This window comes from Cheilinus undulatus, linkage group 9 (genome assembly GCF_018320785.1).
Source record: "Cheilinus undulatus linkage group 9, ASM1832078v1, whole genome shotgun sequence".
NCBI lineage: Eukaryota > Metazoa > Chordata > Actinopteri > Labriformes > Labridae > Cheilinus > Cheilinus undulatus.
Window position 1 is genome coordinate 47,130,086 of NC_054873.1, and position 24,254 is coordinate 47,154,339.

General features: G+C 42.1%; 1 protein-coding gene across 5 annotated transcripts in view; it reads left to right on the top strand.

The window, feature by feature from the left end:
- Window positions 1-24,254, top strand: part of hipk2 (homeodomain interacting protein kinase 2) — a 183,908-nt gene that overhangs the window by 41,317 nt on the left and 118,337 nt on the right. For all 5 annotated transcript variants that reach the window (XM_041795639.1, XM_041795641.1, XM_041795642.1 and 2 more), the window contains exon 2: window positions 7,308-8,484. In XM_041795639.1, coding sequence (XP_041651573.1) covers window positions 7,308-8,484 — 1,177 coding nt within the window. The remainder of the gene's footprint in view (window positions 1-7,307; window positions 8,485-24,254) is intronic.

Below are 24,254 nucleotides of genomic sequence, written 5' to 3' on the forward strand. Positions count from 1 at the left end.
GAGGTCAATGCACAATTAATTTGCACTTTGTAGAAGTACTTTTATTTTGAAATAAAAAAGGACAACTCTTGTTTTTGGAAAACGTTATGTATGTTTGGAGTTGAGGAATACAGACTTTAAAAACTTAATTTTTTTCCTGCATCTCCTTAATAACCAAGCAAGTAGACTCATGATAACATATTATGCTGTAATCAGATTGTTTTATTGTCCAGTATAATTGCAATTGTGCATTAATACCAAATTTTGCAGCACTAGTGTGGCGTAACGTTGCAAAGCCAATGGATTGGCCAGATTCCATGTCTGACTCATGACACCATTTATGTATTATTTCATAATTGCAATTGCAGATCTCAATATTGTCCAGTGTAATTGGTGTTGGTTTTTTTTTTACCAAATTGCACAGAACTAGACAACACACATCTTTGGTCTTTGGGCCTGTTTCTGAAGAGCAGCGCCTCCCAGATCAACAAACAACATGCTGCTTGACTTGTGTAAGTTTGATTAAAAATTTATTTGCTTCCTGTTTTAAGTTAAAGTTGATTAAACAGTAGGACAGAGGAATGGTAATCTCTGCTCCATGGAGGGAACTCTTTGCGGATGGACTGTGTGGACATTGGATAATATCTGGCCATGGGTGCTCAGGAGGAGGATGGTCACCTTTTAATCCTGCAGCCATCATTACCACCATAAAACCAGCTGATTGAGTGATGTTTACTCTGCATGTTGTCATTGAAACTCGATTTAATCTTGAGAAATCATTTTGGACACTTCATTTTCTATGACATTTGGAGTACGAAGAAAACAGATCAACAAAACAACAAAATGTTGTTCAACCAAGGAGATAGCACGATGTGCAGGTACAGCAACTCTGCAGAACTGCACTAATGGCAAATTGTCTTTTGGATTAGATTAAATGAAAGAAAAGGAAATTTATTGGCTACATTTAAAGGCAAAGTAGCACATAATGAGCCCATTCAATAAAATACTGCTGTGTCATTAGTGTGGTATTTTTCTAACAAATGCTGTTCAGTAAAATTCATAAATTTACCCCTAAATAATACTCATGTAAAGCACAAATTAAATTCACTTTATTACTATTCATCTGTGTTCAAACAGCGTCAGACTGTGTCCGGCTTTGTGTTTATTCCTTGATTTGTGCTTTTTTGGTGCAAAACTGGCAATGCTCATTTTCTTGACAAGTCAGTTCATTTAAAGATATTCCTCTGCTTTTCTAAAGTCTTTTGTTGGTAATGTTTGCCTCGCTTTAGAGAATGTGTGTGGCCGTCAGCTCATTGCACCGTGACAGCAGAGTCAAGTGAACTCTTTGACCACAGGGTTAAAATCTGACAGGGAGTCAATGAGTGACTAAGATCAGGGTTGAAGAGGAATTCATGTGATGCTAATGCAAAGAGCATCTAGCTCCAATCTGGCCTTGTAAAACCCCGGAGCTATCCATAATCACGCTGGCAGATATATATTGCTGGAATTTTCCATAAGAGGAACAGGCCGGCTCTGTGTCCGTCCATCCATCTCTGCGCTCATCAGCCTGTGCCTGTGATTATCCTCGCAGCCTCTCACTCACACTGTGTTGACACCGCCCTGTGACGTAACCCATCATTCAAATTATTTTTAGCGTAAAGTCCAGGCACAGGAATTGGTAATCCAAGGAGTGACATCTGGCCTTCAGGGCTTATGTGATTAGCAGAGAGCCTTGCCCCTAATAGCCCAGCGGACGATCTTCATTACCTTTCAGGACTGGCCATACATACAGGGACAGTCATGGCGAGAATGGGCACAAAAACAGAGCATGTTTGAATGTTCACATGCAGTTTTATGACAGTTTATTTAATACTTTTAGGAGCTATGCTACCTCAGCTACTGTACAACACCCACCAGGCTTACAGTGAGCCATCTGATGTGCAGCTTCAATCCTGCAGCATTAGTGCTAAGACCAAATGACCAGATAGATAACTCAGTCCAAGCAAGGCCACAGAGAGAGGAAGTATAAGGGCTGCACAATTAATCACAGCTTTATCATTACATTAGGAGATTTACAGAAAACAGAATGCAAAAGTCTGGATTTGTCATTCTCTCATGTGTAAGAAACATTTTTCATTTTTCTCTAACCTACGACTAACTGTTTAATATTTAATGGTGGCTGCACGTTGGTGTAGAGGAAAATACTGTTGCCTCACAGCAAGAAGGTTCCTGGTCAGACAGGGCCTTTCTGTGAGGACTTTGCCTCCTGTTTTTTTTCCTACAACCCCAATTTCAAAAAAGTCAGGGCACTGGGTAAAATGTTAATAAAAACCCAATGCATTGATTTGCAAATCTCATAAACCCATGTTTTTTTCACAATAGAACATGAACAACATATCAGATGTCAAAAGTGAGACATTATATAATTTCAGGAAAATATTAGCTCATTTTGAACTTGATGCCTGAAACACATTTCTAAAAAGTAGAGACAGGGTCATGTTTACCATTGTGTAGCATCAGTTGCTGGAGTTTTGAAAGAGGAATGTTGTCCCATATTTGTCTGAAGTTGGATTTTTCCTGCATCTTCTTTGCTAGAATTTGTTTTTCTCTTTATTGATGCTACAAATGTTTTCAATTGGTGAAAGGTCTGGACTGCTGGCAGGCCAGTTCAAGACCTGGACTCTTCTATTGTGAAGCCATGCTGTTGTGATGGATGTGGTATGTGGTTTAGCATCATCATTCTGAAGTATGCAAGGCCTTTCGTGAAGGAAACGTTTTCTGGATGGGAGCATGTGTTGCCCTTAAACCGCTCTCTACTTTTCAGCATTGATAGTTCCTTTCCAGATGTGTCAACTGCCCACGCCATAGGCACTAATGCAACCCCATACCATCAGAGACGCAGGCTTTACATCTGAGCACTGATTGCAAGCTTGATGGTCCCTCTCCTCCTTAGTCTGCTGGACACAGCTTCCATGTTATGTTCCAATAGAATGTAAAGTTATGACCACAGAACAGTTTTCCATTTTGCTTCTGTTCATTTTAAATGAGCTTTGACCCAGGGGAGATTGGAGGTAACATGGCTTTTTCTTTGCATGGCACATTTTTAACTTGGATTTGGATGGCATGGTTAACTGTGGTGGACAATGATGTCAGGACGTGTTCCTTAGCCCATGCAGTGATTTCCAGTACAGAATCATGCCTGTTTTTGATGCAGTGCTGCCTTGGAGCCCCAAGATCACATGCATCCAACATTAATCTTTAGCCTTGTCCATTGCTCAGAGATTTCTCCAGATTCTTATATCTTTTGATGATATTATGGACTGCAGATGGTGGGGTATTTAAAGTCTTCCCAGTTTTAATTAATGAACATTTTTCTGAAATTGTTCCACAATGTTTAGATGCAGTTTTTCACAGATTGGTGAATGTCTGCCCATCTTTACTTCTGAGAGAATCTCTCTCTAAAATGCTCATTTTATTCCCATGTTTCTGACCTGTTGACAAAGAAACTAATAAGTTGCAAAGTGCTCCTCCAGCTGTTTTTTCATCAGTACCACTTACTTTTCCAGCCTTTTGTTGAGATGTGTGCTGCCATCAAATTCAAAATTAGCCACTATTTTTAGCGAAATGGTAAAACGTCTCAGATTAAACTCCTGATATGTTGTTTATTTCCTATTGTGGATAAAATATGGGTTCATCATTTGCAAATTCTGTTTTTATCCAAATTTTACACAGTGTCCCAACTTTTTTGGAGTTCCAGTTGTAATCAACCACAGCTAATGTCCCAAAAAGATAAGCCCATGTATTGCCCCTTATTTTGAATATCGTCCAGTCCTACTAAATGCTTTCTAATACTTCGAGGAAGAAAGGTGAGGATGGTTAAAAAGGACAAATGAAGCACAGAAAAGTGGAGAACTGCCGACTTCCTCTTGGATTAATCATCATCACCACTTGAAGGTCTAATAATGACAAAGTGACCAGCGTGTCCCCTCCTCTCTGCCGTCTGTCCTCACAATAGAGCTCACAGTAAAAAAAAAAAAAAAAAAAAAAAAAAAAGTCCTCTCATCTTGGGAGGAAATGTTCCTCTAATTATCTCAGAACATTTAAAACTTTTCCCAGCTTTTAAAGCGTCTAATAAACGCACAACAGCGGCCTTTTCTCCTGCAGCAAACAAACTTTAATGGCTATTTGCATGCTTGGATTTAGTTAGTGTTTGTGTGCAAGCTGTGACCGTTAAATTCTTTGATTCATGCATGGCTTATTCAACAGTGAGGTCTAATTGTGTAGGCGTCGGTACGGCCAGGTGGTAGCGCTTAGTTTGTTAGCAGTAAACTAATTTTGGGTTTACTGGAATCTGTTTAAACATAGCATTACTACAAGTCTCATATAATCTTCCCTGTGCTGTTATAATCATTTCAATGTTACAAACAAGCCTGTTTGCAAAGAGAGAGATAAAGAAAGGGACTATTTTTGGGCAGTTGTTTGCTTGGAGAAGCTTTTGCTTACTCTGAGGCTGCTTGTTCCCAGGAGTTCAGAGCACAGACTCGCTGCAGTTTTGCTTTTGTTTTGTTGTCTTCGGGATCTGTAGTTGAGAGGGAGTTCAGTGCCCCTCTCCTGTTCTCATACTTACTTCAACAGGGTTTTTCCACCAGCTTGCTTTAAACGGAGTCATGGTATACCAGTAAATGCACAGGCCGGGTTGGAGAGTGGGGAAAGGAAATTGCGATCATGCCTTGAGATTTTTTCACGGGGCTGTTTTTGTGTACAGTTTTGTGTTGCTCTGCTGTCTCTGTGGACTGTCCCATGAAAGGGTATTCTTTTAGTATTCACTCAGCCTATTTACTTTGCTGCAGATGGGAACAGTGGGGAAAAGGCATTTCCTCTGCACGAACCAGTGGTTTGCATAAGCACTACTCAATCTAAACCTGCGTATCTGCCTGCCAAATATTCAGCTTTTTATTTATGTTACATAATGATCCAAAAAATGTCATAAAATTAAAGAAACAAGCCTTTCCCACCAGTTTTATAATGTGGAAACTAGGGCTGGGCAGCACGCCAAGTTCCTAAGATAAATCAGTATTTTTTAAATGAAAGATGGGGTAAGACAAAATTGTTGACAGTGATGGAGCAAAACATAGTAATACTAGGACTAATGCTCAGTTAAGTGCTCCAAAAAAGTATGGGCCATGACCCTTGAGATTGTTGGGCCACAAAATCTTAAACATAGAAATGAAAAAATAAATTAGATCACATTTTAAATTATCTTAAAATACCTGATTATTATTTAAAGTCTTCAAAGTAACAAAACAAAGCCAGAACTTTCAACTCATATCCCCGTTTTTATCATTAATTTTTCTGATGTGTACAACCGGTGTCACAGTTTATCTGGTGATGGATTATCTGGTGACACTCTGGTAAAGATTCTACTTTGCGACTCAATTTCTAAGCATTTATGGGTGCTTTGGGAGACATAAAAGTAATATCTTACTGGCTGAAGTATGTTTGGGATGAAAATCAGAGAAGGAAATTTAAGTGACTGTACAGATGCCTGATCAAAACAAAATATGCTGTCGTGGCTCTTTCATTGGACTTTTTGAACCCACAAATTCTATCATGTTAATGTTGTAAAAGATTTTGGTGGGCTCCAGCGGATGTCTAGCATGCTGACGTTAAGGGCGTTAGAGTAAGAACCACTAAAATGTCATCCTGCAAATGCATGTTGGCATTGTACTAACCTGGCATGCCAGATAGGGCAACAGCCCATAAACAGTGTTTGGGAATGGCAGGACCTTTCTGTACTATCACTAGAGCCATTTCTTTAGGCTAGTACTGGAAGCACCAAAGTTGTGCAGAAAAAAACGTATGTACAGTCCTGTACAGAACTTTTAGACATACTTAGGCCATAAATTGAGGCTGAAGTAAGATTTATAATGGCGAGTCAGTCTACTTTAGGGCAACAATGGGAAGGAAGGAGGATTGACACAACCCTTGTTGTGCTCTGGGTGTCTTTAGATATTATCAGGGGCATGGGAAAATAATCTGTTGAGAAAAATAAAAACCATTAGGGCGAAATAAGGGGTGGACATAATGAAAGGGCAAAGCCTAGGGTACCATCCAGGCAGCCCATATGGTTGCTTTGAGTCCGTGGTCATGCTGTGGATGTCCCAAGGGTCTGAAAACTGCCGGTAGTCTTCGGGTGTATTACCAGGGGCGAAAAAGCCTGGACAAAAGAGATGCCATTGAGCTTTGGGCAAGCAAATGAGAGCAAGTGCTGGTGTCCTGTAGCTGGAACAGACGGTAATACAGAGAGGATGCTAGTTCTGGATTTTTTTTCACTGTTATAAACCAAGCTCCTCTGCTCAGACGTGAGGGGAGATTCTGCATTTCTACTTATAGACATACCTCTTACTGCTGCTATGTGCCTCTCTACACTGCCCTCCATCTCAGCATCTATCTTTCCATCATAAATGGTTTTATTTAGTCTTTTTAGCATCTCTTTAACATGCATATGTTAATTTTAGTGTGTGTAGATTGAAAGCAGAGAGACAGTGTTGTCTCATCCTGACCTGTGGATGGTGACAGCTTCACAGCCCTGCATAAACTCTTGACGCCCATAAAATGACCTTAATAAGAAAAAAAAAAGAAATGACAGGCAGGTTGCAAATTTAAAAAACAGCTAAATTAGGCAATTTTGGGTGAGGAGATCATTTTTGTTGTTTGATTTAAACAAGAATCATATCACACTTCAAAAATTCTGCCATTGTGATGCCATTGTTTACTGGTCAGAGGTGACTTCAGCTAAACCACGCCTGTAGCGACCACCTCTTTCTCCTCAAATGATTCTGATTGGTCTGTTAATTCTCTGACCAGGAACAAACGCATCAAGTTGATACTTTGTTAAATGGATCTGCCTGATCTGGCTGACTTTGGAAAGTTAACCTGGTGCAGACGTTAACGTAATGTAATTTAGACAGCATTGAGATATGGTTTTGGTCCCTGTCACCCAGCCCCAGTAGAAACCAGTGTCCCGATACATTTACTAGATTATAGACTTAAGGAATAACTTCATGCCAATGCAACAAATGCTAAGCGACATTTTTAGTGTCCTTTAATGCCTTTTACCTAACTGTGATGTTCAAAGTTCAAGAGGTTAACATGCTGCACTTCGGCATATATGCTTGGTGTTTTAATGACCCGCTCTGACCCACGCTGTCTTTATTTAAAGCTTTGGCTTCTGCTCGTGTTTCAGACACTCTCAATTTCCTAACCTCTCACTTTCATTCCCCTCCTGTCCTCTCTTTCCCTCCCCCCTCCTCCCCTTCTCCTCACAGGTATGGCCTCGCAAGTGCAAGTGTTCTCCCCTCACACTCTCCAATCAAGTGCCTTCTTTAGCGTGAAGAAACTGAAGGTGGAGCAGAGTTGTAACTGGGATATGACAGGGTACGGCACACACAGCAAAGTCTACAGCCACAACAGCAGCAAGAACTTGTCGGCCACCAGTGGCCCCCTAGGCATCAACAGCTCCCTGCAGGTCGCCAGCTCCACCCTGCCCTACGAGCAGGCGCTCATCTTCCCAGCCAGCGCGGGCCACATCGTGGTCGCCTCAGCCAGCAGCACTTCGGGGGCCGTGGGGTCTCTGCTGGGCAGCGGGGGTGGAGGCAGCAGCAGCAACAGCAGCGGTGGTGGAGGCGGGGGCGGTGGAAGTTTGGGCGGTGGGATCGGTGTTCACAACCTGACCCGCCGCAGCACGGTCAGTCTCCTGGATACGTACCAGAGATGCGGGCTTAAACGCAAGAGTGAGGAGCTTGACAACAACAGCAGTGTGCAGATCATTGAGGAGCACGGCCCACCCATGATACAGAACGGAGCAGCCAGTGGGGCCACGGTGGCCACGGTGGCCACCGCCACCTCTACGGCAACGTCGAAGAACAGCGGCTCCAATAGCGAGGGGGATTACCAGCTAGTGCAGCATGAGGTGCTCTGCTCCATGACCAACACGTACGAGGTGCTGGAGTTCTTAGGGAGAGGAACCTTCGGACAGGTTGTGAAGTGCTGGAAGAGGGGCACCAACGAGATCGTGGCGATAAAGATCCTGAAGAACCACCCATCGTACGCACGGCAGGGCCAGATCGAGGTCAGCATCCTGGCGCGTCTCAGCACGGAGAGTGCAGATGACTACAACTTTGTGAGGGCCTACGAGTGCTTCCAGCACAAGAACCACACGTGCCTGGTATTTGAGATGCTGGAGCAGAACCTGTACGACTTCCTGAAGCAGAACAAGTTCAGCCCCTTGCCGCTCAAGTACATCAGACCCGTGCTGCAGCAGGTGGCCACAGCGCTAATGAAGCTGAAGAGCCTGGGGCTGATCCATGCGGACCTTAAGCCGGAGAACATCATGCTGGTGGACCCGTCTCGACAGCCCTACAGGGTTAAAGTTATCGACTTTGGATCTGCCAGCCATGTGTCCAAAGCAGTCTGCTCCACTTATCTACAGTCCAGATACTACAGGTAAGACCTCACATTCTTACTAATGCGCTGTGGATTGGATGCATAGAGCTCCTTGAGTTCATTTCCAATGCAAAAGCAGAAAACCATGTCTCTTTGTTTGTTCCTGCTCTTGCTGTTGTGATCATTGGGCTTTTATTCTTGTGTTTGATTCATCCCTGCTTTCATAGGAATGTTTTCATACTATAGCTGATTATTTGGCCAACAACAAGATTCACTGCCAGGCTCATGAGCTATTGCTGGAGATCTCTTCTTACTCTGTCTCCTGTTGGCTTGTTTACACCTGTAGGTATAACCTCCTCCCATGTAGGATAGGCAGTAAAACTCAGAGGTTTGATCAGTCGCCAGCTGCTTATTGCATTATGTGATAAAACAAACATGCTTAGAAGGTTTCTCAGCTGAGTATCAGAGGACTGTTTGGTACTGTTTTAACTTGAAAGAGCGCTGATGAAGAAGAAAATGTTCAAAGCAGGGACATTTTGTCATACCAGGCTGGCTGCACACTAAGGCTGAGCAATTAATCGAATTTTTGCAATGTTGGAAAGAAATTGCAATGAGATCAATTTCTCAAATTTTCCAAATCCTTCAGCCCTACTACACACTCTCCATGGAGACCATGACATAGCAGTTAAAACTGATTTTTCATTGACCATCCAATTGGAGGCGTCCTAATCTGGAATTGCTAATACAAATCATTTAATAGTTACGATTCAAGAGAGGGGAGGCTGAGACTTCATCAGGAGCAGTAAAATACTCATATCAAATCAGGCCTGAAATTTTGAGTAACCAGCCTTATGGAGAGGTTTTGGGGATGTTAGTGTGTTATTCCTCCCATTTTTCATGGTAGGCTTTGAAAATCTCTTAAAGAAACTCCCTCATTGAAGAGGGCACCAATCATGTGAAGTGGCAGGATGCCCACAGGCTCCTATTCACCCCTCTGCTCCCCAGGCCCCCAGACCCTCAGCCCCCCATCACCGTGGCTGGCTCCCATTTCCCCCGGGATAGAGATGAGGGGTCAGCCTGAGTTCTCCTGTAATATGTGCCTGTAATCCACACCAGCGGGCCCTGCATTAGAACCAGATGAGTCCCTAGGAAGGCCTTTCTTTCTTCTCCCAGTGCTTCTTAAACAGTCTTTTTTCGCCCATAGCAAACAGCGTGTTTAGGTTTCAGCAGAGGCAGCATTGAGGGAACTGTGAGAGGAATCAAACAGTGTCCATGTTGGTACAGAGAGAAGCTTTGTTTGAGGCTCAGGCCTGGTGCCGGGGCCGGGACTGGGGCTGAGGGAAGAACAGGTGTGGGTCTGTGGTACCACACACATAAAAACACACATAAACACACATGCCAGGTGGTGGCTCTGCAACCGCTCACAGAGCAGAGAAGTTTGTGGTTCTCATTTAGTGGATTGTGTTGATAGAAGAGTTTGGTGTTGTCGTCTTTACAGTTTGTCAGAGACTTTTTCAACACCCTACACTGAGGATCTTTGTGTCCTGTTAAAACATGAAGGCTACAGTATGTGGAGTAAGCAATAATGCTATTTTAATGGCTGCATTCATGGATAAAAATTGGCTGCTAATTCAGTTTTTAAAGTCATGGTTAATCACTGTATTTCAGCAGTTAATTGTGATTAATCACATTTAAATTGCATGTTTAAAACTCAAGCATTTTTATGTCATTTTTTGACAATCTGAGGTATTTCTTACCAGTGTCATAATTCAAATGAATAAAAAGAAGTGTACTTTGTGAACTGGACTTTTAAATTTATAGCTGAAATGCATGTTTGCACAAAAAGTAACAACGGATTGGCGAGTGCTAAGCCATGCCCACCTCTTTAGCTGATGTTTGGTCTTAGATTGAGGACTGTTTGACTAAACCGGACTCCACAACACCGCTTCCTAACAGCATGTGAGCACCAGATGTAGCAGATGTAGCGTTGCATTGCATGCTTGCTGTCCATGCTGCAATCATTTGTTTTCCCTCAGTTTCCCTTGTTAAATATGACAAGTGGCCCTTTAATTTTGAATGCAGACAAATGGAATCGTGGCGTTTGCCTGATGATTGTTTGAAGGCTGTGAGCAGAAATGTTTTGCCAGCCAGAGCGCAATTTTCAATCACGGATGTGGATATAAATGCACAACTTCTCTGTTTTGTAAAGTAAGCTAACAGACTCTGGTGACTGAGGTAAATTAAAGAAAATTAAGGAAATATTCCTGTCGGTCACTCATGGTTCTTTACCCATCTCAATGCAAACAACAGAGAGGATAATAGGAACAGGTTACAGGGGAAAAATGCTGTGCTGTCGTGCTGCATCGTGCAACATCTTGCTGCTTTGTGCACCGTTGTGCTGCATTGCACTGCATGGCACTGCATTGTGTTGCATTGTGCTGCATTGCACTGTATTACACTGCATCATGCCATATTGCTTGCATGCTGTGAGGATGCTACCATAGGAATCCATTTCATCAGTCAGATTTTGTAGCAGAGCTCGCATTGCATGGAGTTAGGACTCAGTGTACTGAACAGTAAACATGTTTTGGTTTCATTGATGAATTTCACGTGATGAGAGGTAAAAGCTGTTAAAGCTGTCTACTTGGTTAATGCTACAAGCTACTCACAAAGCTTTCAGGGACCACTTGAACCAAGGAGTGCACTTTTAACATTTTTTCTCCCTCATAATGTGAAATCAGTAAATTGAACCGAAATGCTGGTTTACTGTTTAGTAAATACACCTCATTGAGTGTTGTTTTAGTTGAATGGAGTTCTCAATTCAAGACATGAATTAAGCCATGGAGGTGGGCATGCTGAGCAGCATGTCTGTTCTATACTTGACCTGGAAATGGCTGATGGGTTTACAACTCTAAGGTCTGAGCTTATGAGGGTGAGCTTGGATTAAAAATCTCTTTTTCAAGAGTGTCCTGGCCAAGACAGGCAGAAGCACAGTCAAATTACAAAGTTACACACAAACAATGAGCAGCCCTAAAGATGAAAATGTCAAACACCACGTTCATACAGTGAAAAAGAAACAGCATGTATTTGTTAAGATCAACCACATTCAAAATACATCATTCAGAACATCTGCAGCCAGATAAGACTCCCTCCAAGTCAACCAGCCTCCTCTGTGAGTAATCATAGTTCATCACATGAAGGCGGCACAAAGCATGAAAGAGATTCAGCAGCTGATAGCGGATTCTTGTCACATTATGTAGCAGTCTTTCATGTAACACCGGGTGTTTGAATGGGAGCAACAAACAAGTTGTGTCGGCCATCATGGCTCTGGCAGGAAAACTTAATGCATACTAGTATATGCACTACAGCATAGAAGTGTTCTTTTTTAAATAATACATTCAGTGCAGAAATTCTGCATATTATAGCTTTAAATGAGTGCTGCACTGCTGCACCAGTTTGGTCCCAAACCATGACTTAATGATAGGAGACAACTCTAGGGTGTTTATTCTGTCAAATACACAACGGTGTTTAACACTGTTATACTTTTAGACGTATGCAGGAGTGCATGTACAAAATGACTCACTGACTCCCTGTTAATATGACAGCATTTACACTTTAAAGAAGCTGCCATTTAAGCACTTTCTCTGAAATTACCCCGTTAAGATTTTCACTTAAGCTGAGTGGTTTTCCCAAAGAAGCTCTTCTTTGTTGTGCTTTTATTTTGTTATTTGTAATGTCATAAGCTAAAAATAACTGCTTTAATTTTGAAAAGTTGAAAGAAACTTCCTGAAAGTTATATCATAGCTTAACCATGGAAAAAAAGAACTAAATGTGGATAGAAAAGTAGATAAATATTGCAAAAGGGAGCATAAAAAGTGAATATTTCCTAATGTTAACAGAGAGATGGTGCAGGAAGTAGCATTAAGCAGCTGCACTACTACAGTGCTCCTTAAATGACTAAACAACATAGGATTAGAACAGGTTAATGCATTAGTTTCAGACCATAATGTCATTGATTAAAACAACAAACAAAAAAACTTTGAGGTATTGATCATCTTTTATCACGTTTAACAGATCTGAGCAGTCTGTTTCTTAACTCTCCTCACAGACTGTCTCCTAAAGCTCAGTACCTTAAGTTCCCTGTGCGGGAATTGGATTGTACATGTGGACAGGGCAGTGCTGTTTTATCAGTATAAGTAGCTCATCCTGAAGTAAACACCAGCAGTGGCCTGTTTTAGTTGCTCATGGGCCGTAGGTCAACAAGCAGGCCATAAAGTGTTCCTGTTTGTTTTCTCGGGGAGTGACGAGTGAAGGAGAGCGGGGAGATCATCCCTTCATTTCCTCTTGGCAGAAGGAGTGGGAAAAAAAGCTGACATTGACTAGAAATTACCCAACAGTCACTAAAATGTAGACGGAGGCTTTGGTGACCCTGGTTTGAGGCATTTTTAATGGTATGTGCATGTGTACCGGGGGCTTCTGTGCTGCATAATGTCATAAAAGTACAGCGTGACATAACAGGAGTGTTTGCTTTACTACTCCAGCACTCACTGTGAGGAGTGAGACAAGGCTTACATTTCAATTCAGAGAATGAGCTCATGGGAGAAGAGCACCACGGGCGCCTCGGCATCGCGCACACTTAAGGCCGCAAACAAGCTCTGGCTGTGGGTTCAGTTCACAGTGAGTTCAAAAGCTTAGAGGAAACATCAAACCATCTTTGATGCTTTCAGATGAGAAGATAGCAGGATAGTTTCTGTTTCTGACCCTTCAGACGCTACCTTTATGAGAGAGACATACAGGTGGGAATTTACCTGCTGCAGCCTGCTGGCTGTTTCTCCGTATCCTCCACAGCAGCAAAAACATCCTGTGTCTGCTTTGATTTAAAATAAAGTCAGTGTATTATTCCAGTCCACCTAAATCCCTCTCTATGTCTGATGAAGAAAAATGAGTGCTTTAAGTTGAGGAGGAATTGTGAGATTTGTGTTGTTGTAGACTGGTAGACCAGAAGCTGAGCCCCAAGGATCCATGCAAAATATCCTCAGACATTTCTCATACAAACTGATGTAGATTTTATTTGTGATAGCTCAACAGGAGAGGCCTAACAACACCTATTCCTGCAAAAAACATCTGTGTAAACTACCCTCTCAATGCCTTATTAGTGCTTAGGTAGGCTAATAAATGTATGTGAAAATTTTCACAGCAGACAAAGCCTGCTGTCTGCACTGAGATCCTTGGCAACCCCCTTAGACCCACACTGGGAACCAGTGGTCCAGCCCAGTCATTCTTAACTGGTCTAGCATCAGGTTGCACCACCACCTTCTCAACTACAAATCACAACCCAAACTTCTTACATTTTTCAATCATAGTCAATTGTTTTTCATGAAAAATGCATTTTGTAATTGAAATGGAGCATAAGATGTGAAGCCATAGAGACTTACCCTTCAAAATAAAAGCACATTCTAGCATTTTGACTCAGTTTTTCCAGGCATACATCCACGACTCACTGAAAATGGCATTACAACCTACTTTTGTGGCCTGACCCACCAGTTGACAAGCAAGGTTCTAGACCAGGGGGTCCCAAGTCTGGGACACTAAAAAGGTGTGCGAGACTGGTGAGTCTCTCTGTCCCTGGAGGTGGTTTTATATTTAATCGTGCAAAGCATCATCTGAAGAAGGAAATTGGAATTATCTTTTACACATTACTTTAATTTCATTATAAACTCACTCAGTAGCTATGGTTTTGTTTTAAATTTAAGTCATTTAATGTATTTTTACAATAATTGCTGAAATATAACATTGTGATTTTTTCCTACATATGTTGAATGCAGTTGAATGCACTACATATGAAAGCATCCAGTGATGCCCTCTTTAGTGTCCCCCTTGGGAACTACTACTGGTCTAGATCTTTAGACTCTAGCACACTGGTTCTCAGATAGTTGAGTCATGGCACCCACCATCAACTCCTCAAGGAGAATCTCAGCCCGAATTTTGGAGATCTTTTTGGTCAATCAGATGTGTTTAATAAAAAATGGTTGAATTTGGGCCCTAGACAGTACACTAGGTGTAACAAAACAATGAAACAGGACAAAACATGCATGCTTAGACAATTTGGCACAATTTCTTTCCCGGGCAAACATCCGCGACCGACTGAAAAAGGCTTCATGACACACTTTTGGATCCTGATCCACCAGTTGAGAACCGCTGGTCTAGACCATTAGATTCTAGTACACTGGCAGGACCTCAAAGTGGGTCCAGCCCTTTTCAGATGGTCCCAAATGTTTTCCTAGAGACAAATTTTAAATGTAATTTTAAATTTGAAGTAAATGCATCTCATTTCAACGTGCTTATTTGTCCTTCCTGATTGATTTGTTAAACTTTTAGTTTTGTATGAGACCTAAACTGTGGTATTTTTCTTTAAATACACCAGATTGGTTAAAAAATATCACAAATTTGGGTTGTAATTTCCCAATGTGGAGCTGTTGGTCAGTCCTGGGGCTGGAACCAGCAGAGAGCCAAAGTTCCAGGGCACGACTTCTTATAGATGGGCCAGACTGGTTGCCCATGATGCAAATAACTTTTAATGGGCTACCAGAATTCACATTGATATCTCAGGAATGCTAACAGTCTTTTTTACCTAATAATGTTAATTAAAATAGACTGCTTCTGAAGTTATTAGATGTTAAATTGCATGCATAACATTATGCACTATCTTTAGAGATGTTTTTGGGACATAACAAGGGAGAAAAGCAGTTAAAAAGTGGCGCTGCAAACCTACCCCGCCTTGCATGTATTCAGTGAAATAGCACTGTCCAGGACAAGTGGGGGAGATGATGCACAGCATGCAAATTTGCAAGGTGAAGGAAAAGAGGCCAGCTTATCATGTTGTAATGAAACTCAGTTTAGCAGTGCAGACTGTAGACTCTGTTGACAGACTGGTGCTCTCCAGAAAGCTTGGCATGTTCAGTACACAATGATTTCTGCATGTCAGCTCTTCATCCTCACTGCTCTGTTTATCATAAACAATAAGTCAGCAATGATCCGCTCATTACAGTGTCATCTGAACACATTTCTGACATTATAAACACTTAGAGCTGTAGTTAAAACTTTAATATAACAGCCAGCTTATCAAACAAGCTCAAGCTCTATACATAAACAAGCTCTATAGGTAGGGTCCTTTACTCATAGTTTAGGATAGAACATGTGTAACATGTGTCATCTTTATTGAGCTTCTATTTATGGGATTATGGCGGACCAGGTGAGACATGAAAATGTGAGTAATGTTCTTTTTCCTAACACTAATAAATCTTGACAGATGAGCAGAAACACAGAAAACAAACCTCTAGAATGAGGCGGGTTATGACAAGATGCTGTGAGAGGAAAGATGTCAATTCACACACAGTCCAGCAAAATACTAAGGGAAATATTGCATTACTAAAAAGAGCTTCAGGAAGATGCTGCAGGGTTTGGACCCCAAATAAAAAAGCCCATGTAAAGATGGGATGTTTTTTAGTATCTGTCAGGCTTGGTTGCATGTCTGTTTTCCACCAATTTCTAAAACAATCTGCTGCAAGTCATGAAAACTCCTGTTTTCATGTTGATTAGGAAAAGGAGGGTTTGGTTGTAAATTTTAATCACATGCCCCTTAAACATCCCTGTCTGCATTTTGAACATCATCGCTGGTATTCACTGTTTGAGCCTTGCAAATGACTTATGGATTTTCCACAAGGTTGACTCATGCAAATAAAAACACCAGTATTCAAGGTAAACAAGTGATGTGCAGTTTGCAAGAGCAGCTCTCAGGGTGCTTAGAGTTTCAACTTTGTTCGCTCCAGTGCTTGGTGAGTACAGGCTCATACCTGAGCTCATCTATCCTTGTCAAACAGGCCTGTCTGTCGCACTTCTGCTCTCGGTGACGCTGTACTTGAACACAGTCTCCCAGCATTATTTAACTGTGCTGTAGCCTTCAGCTCTTTATATTCTGCTATCCACTGCCCGTGTCTTCAGTTCTTAATCATTGTGTGGCGTTTATATCCTGATTACATCAACCTGACTGACCTTACTCAGGTCCTACTTCTTTCATCCTCCCTCCTTTCCTGCTCTCTTTTGCCTATAGCTAATTATGTAACCAGTAAGCCGGCTAGTCAAGCTTACCCTGTGTCAGATAAAGGGATTATTGTCTTGTCCCAATTGGTCATGTTTGTCCTATTTATCTCATTGAGGCCATGGAAGGGTTGGAATGCAGCTAGATGTTATTTAAGTCTATGCAAAAATGTCCAAGGCAGTGCAGCTGGTAGGAGCGTGTTGTGGTGGTTGTTTGTGAAGGGTACATGTAAAGGGTAGAGAGTGGAACAGATGTGGAGCTTACACGCTGTCTCACCCTGTGTGACTGTCTGTTGGACTCTCTAAAGGTCACTGAGGTTCAGGATTTTGGTGTCTCAGAAGGACAGTTCCATGTCCTTATTGAGTAGCGGTCTGCACGGGCATTGAGCTGAAGAGTCTCATTTATACAGCATCAGAGTGTGTGAAGGTGTAAAAAAGTTAAAAGTAAAAGTCAGAGATCTTGAGCCTTCAACTGAAAGTTTCTTTCATGGTCCAATCAGAGTCTCAGGTTGGAAAATACCAGAGATGTTTATGATCTGCTGTCTAGTTGGTTTAAATCAGCACCAGGATAATTATCAGTTAGACTGATTATCAATATATCAGGCCAATAATATCATGGTCAATTCTCTGTCCAAGCTGTACTACAGCTGTCTGCCACTAGTTGCCACTGTAGCTCCAATTCAGTACTACTGCCACAATTATCTTCTTACGTGTAAACAACAGTTAACCAATAGCATTGATAGCACTGTATAGGAACAGTGCTTTTAGCCTTATTTAGATCCAGAAAATGGAGATGGGTTGAAACCGTCCTACATTGCTCATGCATTTAAAGTAGAGATTGTATTTGTGAAATGCCAACCTTGTGCAGGCACTTCCGCAGAGACATGGCAACATTTGGTAACCACTGCACCAGATGGTTTTTGCCTATGATTTGGGTCCTTCTGGTTAGAGGGTGAAGGTGTCATTGTCTGGTCAAATCATCAAATGCAGTAGTTCCCAATTTTTCCACTGAGCCCCACCTGCTCATATCTGAGAGAGCTAAGTCCCCCTGGGACCCCCACAAAAAAGAGATATATATTGCTGCCAAAAATACACATCAGTGTGATCTGTTTTTATTGTTTAAAGCCAAAGAAAACTGCCCAAAACACATGTTTTCAACAAAATACCTTTGTGTGAATTGTAAGTGTTTTATTATGATTTAAGATAGTATGAAGGAACCAAATTTTATTAACCTCAGAGGACACAATCCTCATGCCCACCCTGAAATCCACCGCCTCCCATTACTTTGTCCACAAAGAGAGGACAGATCTTAAGTTCATTGAATACATTTTTTAAAATTTTCTTTAAATATCATTAAATTTATATGAATATAGATAAGCACTATCATTCACTGTTTAAATATGATTTATGAAGAGATTAAAATGTGTTTTGCGCAAAAAATCACAGTTACTTGTGGCTGCTGATGATCCTTATTATAGCCATCTTTTATATAATAATATAAAATCATGTATTATACATAATATTATATTATTATATCAGTCCAATCCAACTATTATATAATATTTGTTCACCAACCAAACAAATGCAGATGTAAAAGAAGGTATATTAATATGACTTAACTCTTAGTGTAGTAACATCTTTTGATATACCTTACATATATAACATATCAAATTGAAATTTTGTTGTAGCCCCCCAGAGAAAATTGCCCCAGTCACCACTGCTGAAATCTCTGGTGCACCTCGAAGAGAGTCCTGACCCCAGGTTGGGAATCAATGATCTAATGTGAGCATTTTGAGGATCATTATGTCAAAAATGAGCTGAAATTGTCTTACCATTTAAATACACCGGATTGGGCAAATGCTATATCTGTCATGAAGGGATGCATCTTGCAAAGCTTCAAACTAAGGATGTCAAAAGGTTAAAAAAATGTAATCAATATTGATCTCAGTTTTTTTGTATTTTTTCCTGCATTTTAAAATAGGGTAGCTGACTTCCTGTTTGGATACAGACCTGCTTTTATAGGTAGATCAAAGATTATAACATGAATTTAACCACAGAAAAGGGAACTTGTTATGGATTGACAAGGATAAAAGGTAAAAGTCTGATAACAGAAAGTCCAGATGACTGAGTGTCTGCAAGTTTTTAAAGTGAAACGAGACATTAAGGAGGACTGGCAGCGAGACGCTGCAGTGGCTTAGCCAAAGTGCAGAAAGGGACGATGTGATTAATCGCGTTGAAAAAGATTCATGCACTAATTGTGGATCTTAGTTCGTCATCATTAATGTATCTTATCTTGGCAGCCATCCTTCAAGCTGAATGAGCAAAACAATCAACATCATTTAAAGAGTATGAGGCCGTGGCTACTGGTGGGGTTTTGTTGAAGTGACTACAAGCCTGTAACCAATGGTAGCTGGTGAAGAGATTAGCATGGATGCAGCTAAAGCAGCAGTTTGATCAGAACTAGACAAGAATTCTTTGTGGAAAGAAGAAAGGTTTTTACTCTTCTCCTGACCTGTTTTAGTCAGAGTTTGATTTACCAACTGGCTCCACTGATAGCTGCCTTTTGAACATAGGTTATGCAGTTTCTCCTCCTTGCTGCACACGGATCCCTTCTTATGTTTTTTTATGCTCTGATTGGCACATAATGATTGTGATGAATGTGTCACCCTGGCCTTTCCAAACACTGTCCAGGGGGTGTTGCCCAGATGGATGTGAAATAAATCCCATGAGTATGTGAAACAGTCAGCCTGCCCTGTCAGGTTATCGTTTGTCCTTACGTCTGTGGTTTCCCACCTTTTTAAATCAGGTTAGATTTTTCCACTGTGCAGCCAAGTGTTCCTCTTTCGGCACCGCTCTCCCAGCAGAGTTACAGATGCTCGCTCACTCTCTGTGAGACAGGAACCAACAGATAGATCAACTTCCTCTTGTAATTAAGCATGTTAATATTAACCACCATGAAGGCCTGAAGCTATATGCACATGCTGCATACCTGTCAACACGTGCCAGCCTGTACCAGTTACTTATCATGCACACATTTCATACCTGCACATGCGTGGGAAACAACCTTTAAATGAAGAGTTTGAAAGGGAGCAGGTTTGTTGATGTCAGATCAGATCTGAAGTGGTCAGTGTCTCTGTGTTCTTATTGCCATGAAGGAAATTTTAATGCATCCAGATGGGAACTTCACCCTGAGCCATATCACATTTTCTCCTTCTACTTTTAGAGCCTGAATCTATATTCATGTCGGCAGTATAGACGTGTGTTCTACAGTACAGTCTCTGACAGTGCCGGGTTTATGTCTTAGCCTTAATAACTGCTGAAATATGTATCTACCTCCATCAGAGGTGCTGCACGGCTTCTTGGGCTGAGTGTAAGATGAGCCGCTGCCCCACCTGTCTATCTGCCTCTCTATCTGTTGTTAGCGTTGCACAACCCGACAGACAGGGCCGGCGTTCCAGCACATTTATCCTGCCTCCGTGCAAAACATCAAGGGCTGTTTTAATGAATGAGGTTGCTATTAGTTACTGTTCTGTGAAGCGTGTGTTGAAATTGTGTGTGTGTGAAGCAGAGGGGGAGAAAGGTGGGTAAATGCCAGGATCAGGTTTCTACAGAGGAAAGATGAATTAGAAGAGTACGGAAAGGCAGATTCGCTCAGTGGAAATGGGGCTGTTAATGGAGCAGGTGTTGTTTGTGTGAAGATTCTTGAGAAAGTATTCAGAATGGGGAGGAATATGGGGAAGAGGAGGGTAGAGTAAGGCGGCCCTGAGGGGCAAGTGCAAAAATGTTTCACTGTATGCACAAATTAACTTAATGTAGTGTAACTTTATTTGGAAAAACTCCAAGATCATTCAAGGAAGCACAAACAATATACATATTTTGTGACATGAAAAACATTCAGTGTTTTTATTTTTTGTTGACTAAATCTTCAGGTGTCATAAAAAAGTTGTCCATCCATCCATCTTCTTCCGCTTATCTGAGGGCGGGTCACGGGGATGGCAGCCTAAGCAGGGAAGCCCAGACTTCCCTCTCCCGGGCCACTTTGTCCTGCTCCCGGGATCCCAAGGCGTTCCCAGGCCAGCCGAGAGACATGGTCTCTCCAGCGTGTCCTGGGTCTTCCCCAGGGCCTCCTTCCAGTGGGACCTGCCCGAATGCCCGAGCCATCTCATCTGGCTCCTCTTGATGCGGAGGAGCAGCGTCCTTTCGGTCACAACCCATGGCTCGTGACCATAGGAGGGGGTAGGAATGTAGATCGACCGCTGAATCAAGAGCTTCGCCTTTTGACGCAGCTCTTTCTATGCAAGAAAAGTTTTGCATTTCAAAAATGGTTTCTATCTCAACTGTTTTGCATGCCACAAAATCTTGGAGAATTAACTAAACATCTTGACACTTGATAAAAAGTTGTGGACTCCTTGTGCATTCCTGAAAATTTTTACGTGTTTGGTGCAATATTTTTTGCACTGAGTGGATCATTTCTGCCAGTTTGGTGCTAGTAGCCTTGCAGTTATGTCCACAAACTCAGAGGCTTTGGTCCTCAAAGCGGGTGGCTTGGTTTCAAATCTAGTCTGTCACTTTTTTCTTGCATGTCATTCCCTGCTCTCTTTGCCCTTCTTTTCTGACTCTATCCACGAAGATAACAGCACAAAAGACCCAAAAATCCTCTAAAAATAAGAACAAGTTTTTGTAGTTGACCTTCAGGGCCACCGTAGTGAAGTGATGGAGGCTGGGGCGTGCAGAAGGCTGTTGTTTTGCATTCCTACCTAGTACCTGGAACAGCTCTGTCTCCCCTGGAGCAGTGTCAGATTATTACTAATGCAGATGAGCTCCGTGGGTTCAGCCTGCTTGGGTGGCTGCTGCGGCTTGTTGTTACTTTTTGTTCCGACTTTCTGCTCGGTTTGTGTTCTTTTTTCAGCTTTATATCTCCAGCTGGTGACCATTCAGGTCCAGAAGAGTGTTGTTGTTGTTGACTGTATCATCGACCATAATCGTAAGGAAGCGGCTGCAAAAGAAAGAGCCCTAAAATGATAATTACTGCTCCCTGTATTCACTACTGTGCCTCACTTTATGACAGTCATAACACCTTAGTATGCATGACAGAATCCTAATAACCTGTTTCTCATTTATAATTTGCCTCTGGGCAGCTCTTCCATGTGTCTCCACAGAGCAGGAGACATGTAGCAGCTAAGCTAATTAACTACCACACTCCAGCATATGCATCAGATCATATAAGTCAGCCACAGCTCACAGTCATTTAGGCAAATAATGATGGGGAATTATTGAACTCTTAAGGTAACTCCAGCTGAGGAATATGCCTATCAATACGCTGTGATTCTTCTCCACGTGTGTCGGAGCGCCGTGCCAGAGTGGGACTTTGCGCCTCTATGATAAGACGCAGCTTTCTGTGTTTCACCACATCATTTCATCCTGGCTACTTGTCTTTGTTCTCCCTCCCAGTTCAATTTCCATACATTTCCCAGGATATTAAGCCGGCGGAAATTAAGCTGCCTTGATAAAACGCAGCGAGCCGCCCACTTAAGCTCACTAAGGCTGCAATCTGTCTGCTCTACATTGATTGGCTTATTTGAAACATAGGATGTTTCCTCACCTAGGCTGGTTGACAGGAGCTTGTTTAACCTTACAGGTGCTCACGGAGTGAGGCGAACTCAAGAAATCACAAACTAGAAGGTCACACGATGGAAACAATGAATTTTCCCCTCAGTTTAGTGTGAAAATCATTAACTGGACAGGTGAAACTCTCACAGCTGTAGTCATACATTAATCGCCCCTCTCGACACATTGGGCTTTCTTTTCAGGCACCGTTGAGACGGCGGGGTGATGGCTGCCATCAGCGGCTGACTGGCACAGGTGCCCCCAGGTCTAAATAAATCATGAGGCTTCCTGCTGATCCCCCCCTTCCACCGTTCCTGTATGCCCGCCATCCCTCCGCAGGGAGCTGGAGAGACAGGGTAGCCCCCACTGATCGGCTCCTTCCCGCCCTCCTCGCCTTTCTCTTCTTTCCCACCGCCCCTCACCTCCTCCATCCACTCACATGAATATTTAAAGGCCAACTCCAGGATGGAAAATATGCAGCAAGGGCGACGAAGACTTGCTAACAAAGAGTTTGTTCATTTTGGGAGCCAGAATTTCCTCATTTAAGGCAGGTCAGGGGGGTGCTGATGAAATCCAGAGTGGCCAGACTAGAGAGGGAGAGACTTTAAGAGACAAAGACAGACGGAGACCATCAACAACAGTTAGTACATTTACATGCACAATGAGGTCAAACTACAGCTAAAGGTGGGGCAGGTCATTTAAATGAACTACAGTCTTTATCCTAGTATGCCAGCACAGGGGAAAACACATTTAAGTTTCTAAAGGCCTAACCAGAGAGAAGGACTTCCCATTAGTCATGGCTGGAAGTCTTGTAAACATTGCATTGGTTGCACTGCAGTTAAATGCAACAATGCCAATGTAATGTCCCTAACAAATAAACTCATAAATAAAAAAATATGTTTGACCTTACTGCACTAGTTTTTTATGGGCCCCCTTTCAGCTAGCTGCTATTATAGCTATCCAAATGACTTTGCTATGATTAGCAAGCAGCCAAGGCCACCCATAAAGCCAAGAACCTACAGTGAAATGAATAAAAGACATTAATACTCTGCTGAAATTAGACAAGTTTAGGTATATATAAATAATGTTAAATCCAGATGGTGTTCTGTGCCTTCATTTGGACTGGCTGGGGTCATACTGGGGTGGTAAGGTATTGAAAAGGGGCACCAAAACCTGTGTTTTTGTCTGGCTCTGTAGGTATCAGACCTCTTTGGAACTGGTGCCATGCTGGTTCTGGATTTCAGTATTCATCTCTAGTCGTGTAATGTGACGCACCTCAGTTGCCGCCCCTAACACACATCAGCAGCAACCTCTGCTGGGCCAGGTGCTTGGTATCAGAGTTGAGAGCCCACTCGGGGCTCGCCTCACTGCCTCCATGGGTCGGAACAAAACAATAAGAGCAGTTGTATTTCACCAAGAGGGTTCTCACTTATTCTACACTTAGAATGAAATATGATGCAAAATATCATATGCTTTCAAACAGAGCTGCTACTACAGCAGCCGAGATGGACAAAACAGCTGTTCTCTCAGGAAAACACTTCACCATGGGAGTAGAGCAGTGGCGGAAATTGCTGTGGCACATCACTTCCAATCTTGTCTGGTTGATAGTTTGTGCATAGAAAATAACAGGGGTGAGCGTTTGGACATCATATGGCAGCAGTGAGTCTTGGACTTAGGGAGGAAAAAGGGGTTTATTAGGGTCAGTACTGTGAAGGGGCCCATGGAGGTCAGCATAAACATGGTCCATCCTATCTGTAGGCAATGATGCACATGTTTAATTTCAACCTGAATACCCAACATTCAGCTGCAAAATGCATTTTGTATTAATTTGTGGTTGAGTATGGATGTTGCCTGTTTCAAATATAGACTACCTTTTCTGTAAATGGAATGAGCCTGTTCTTCTAAAGGGCTAGTCCATGAAACTTATCTGTAAGGCTTATAATTGTGGACTGTCTATTGTCATGCCAGAACCTTCAAGCAAGTCAGGACACCAGAAGAGAAAGAAGAAAAGGAATTAGCTGCCTGGCTTGGTGACAGTTTATTTTCAGTCTGCTCCAAAATCTAATCTGTGGCCGACTTAATAGATGTATAATAGCCAAAAGGCTTGTATCAAGAGCGATGATCTA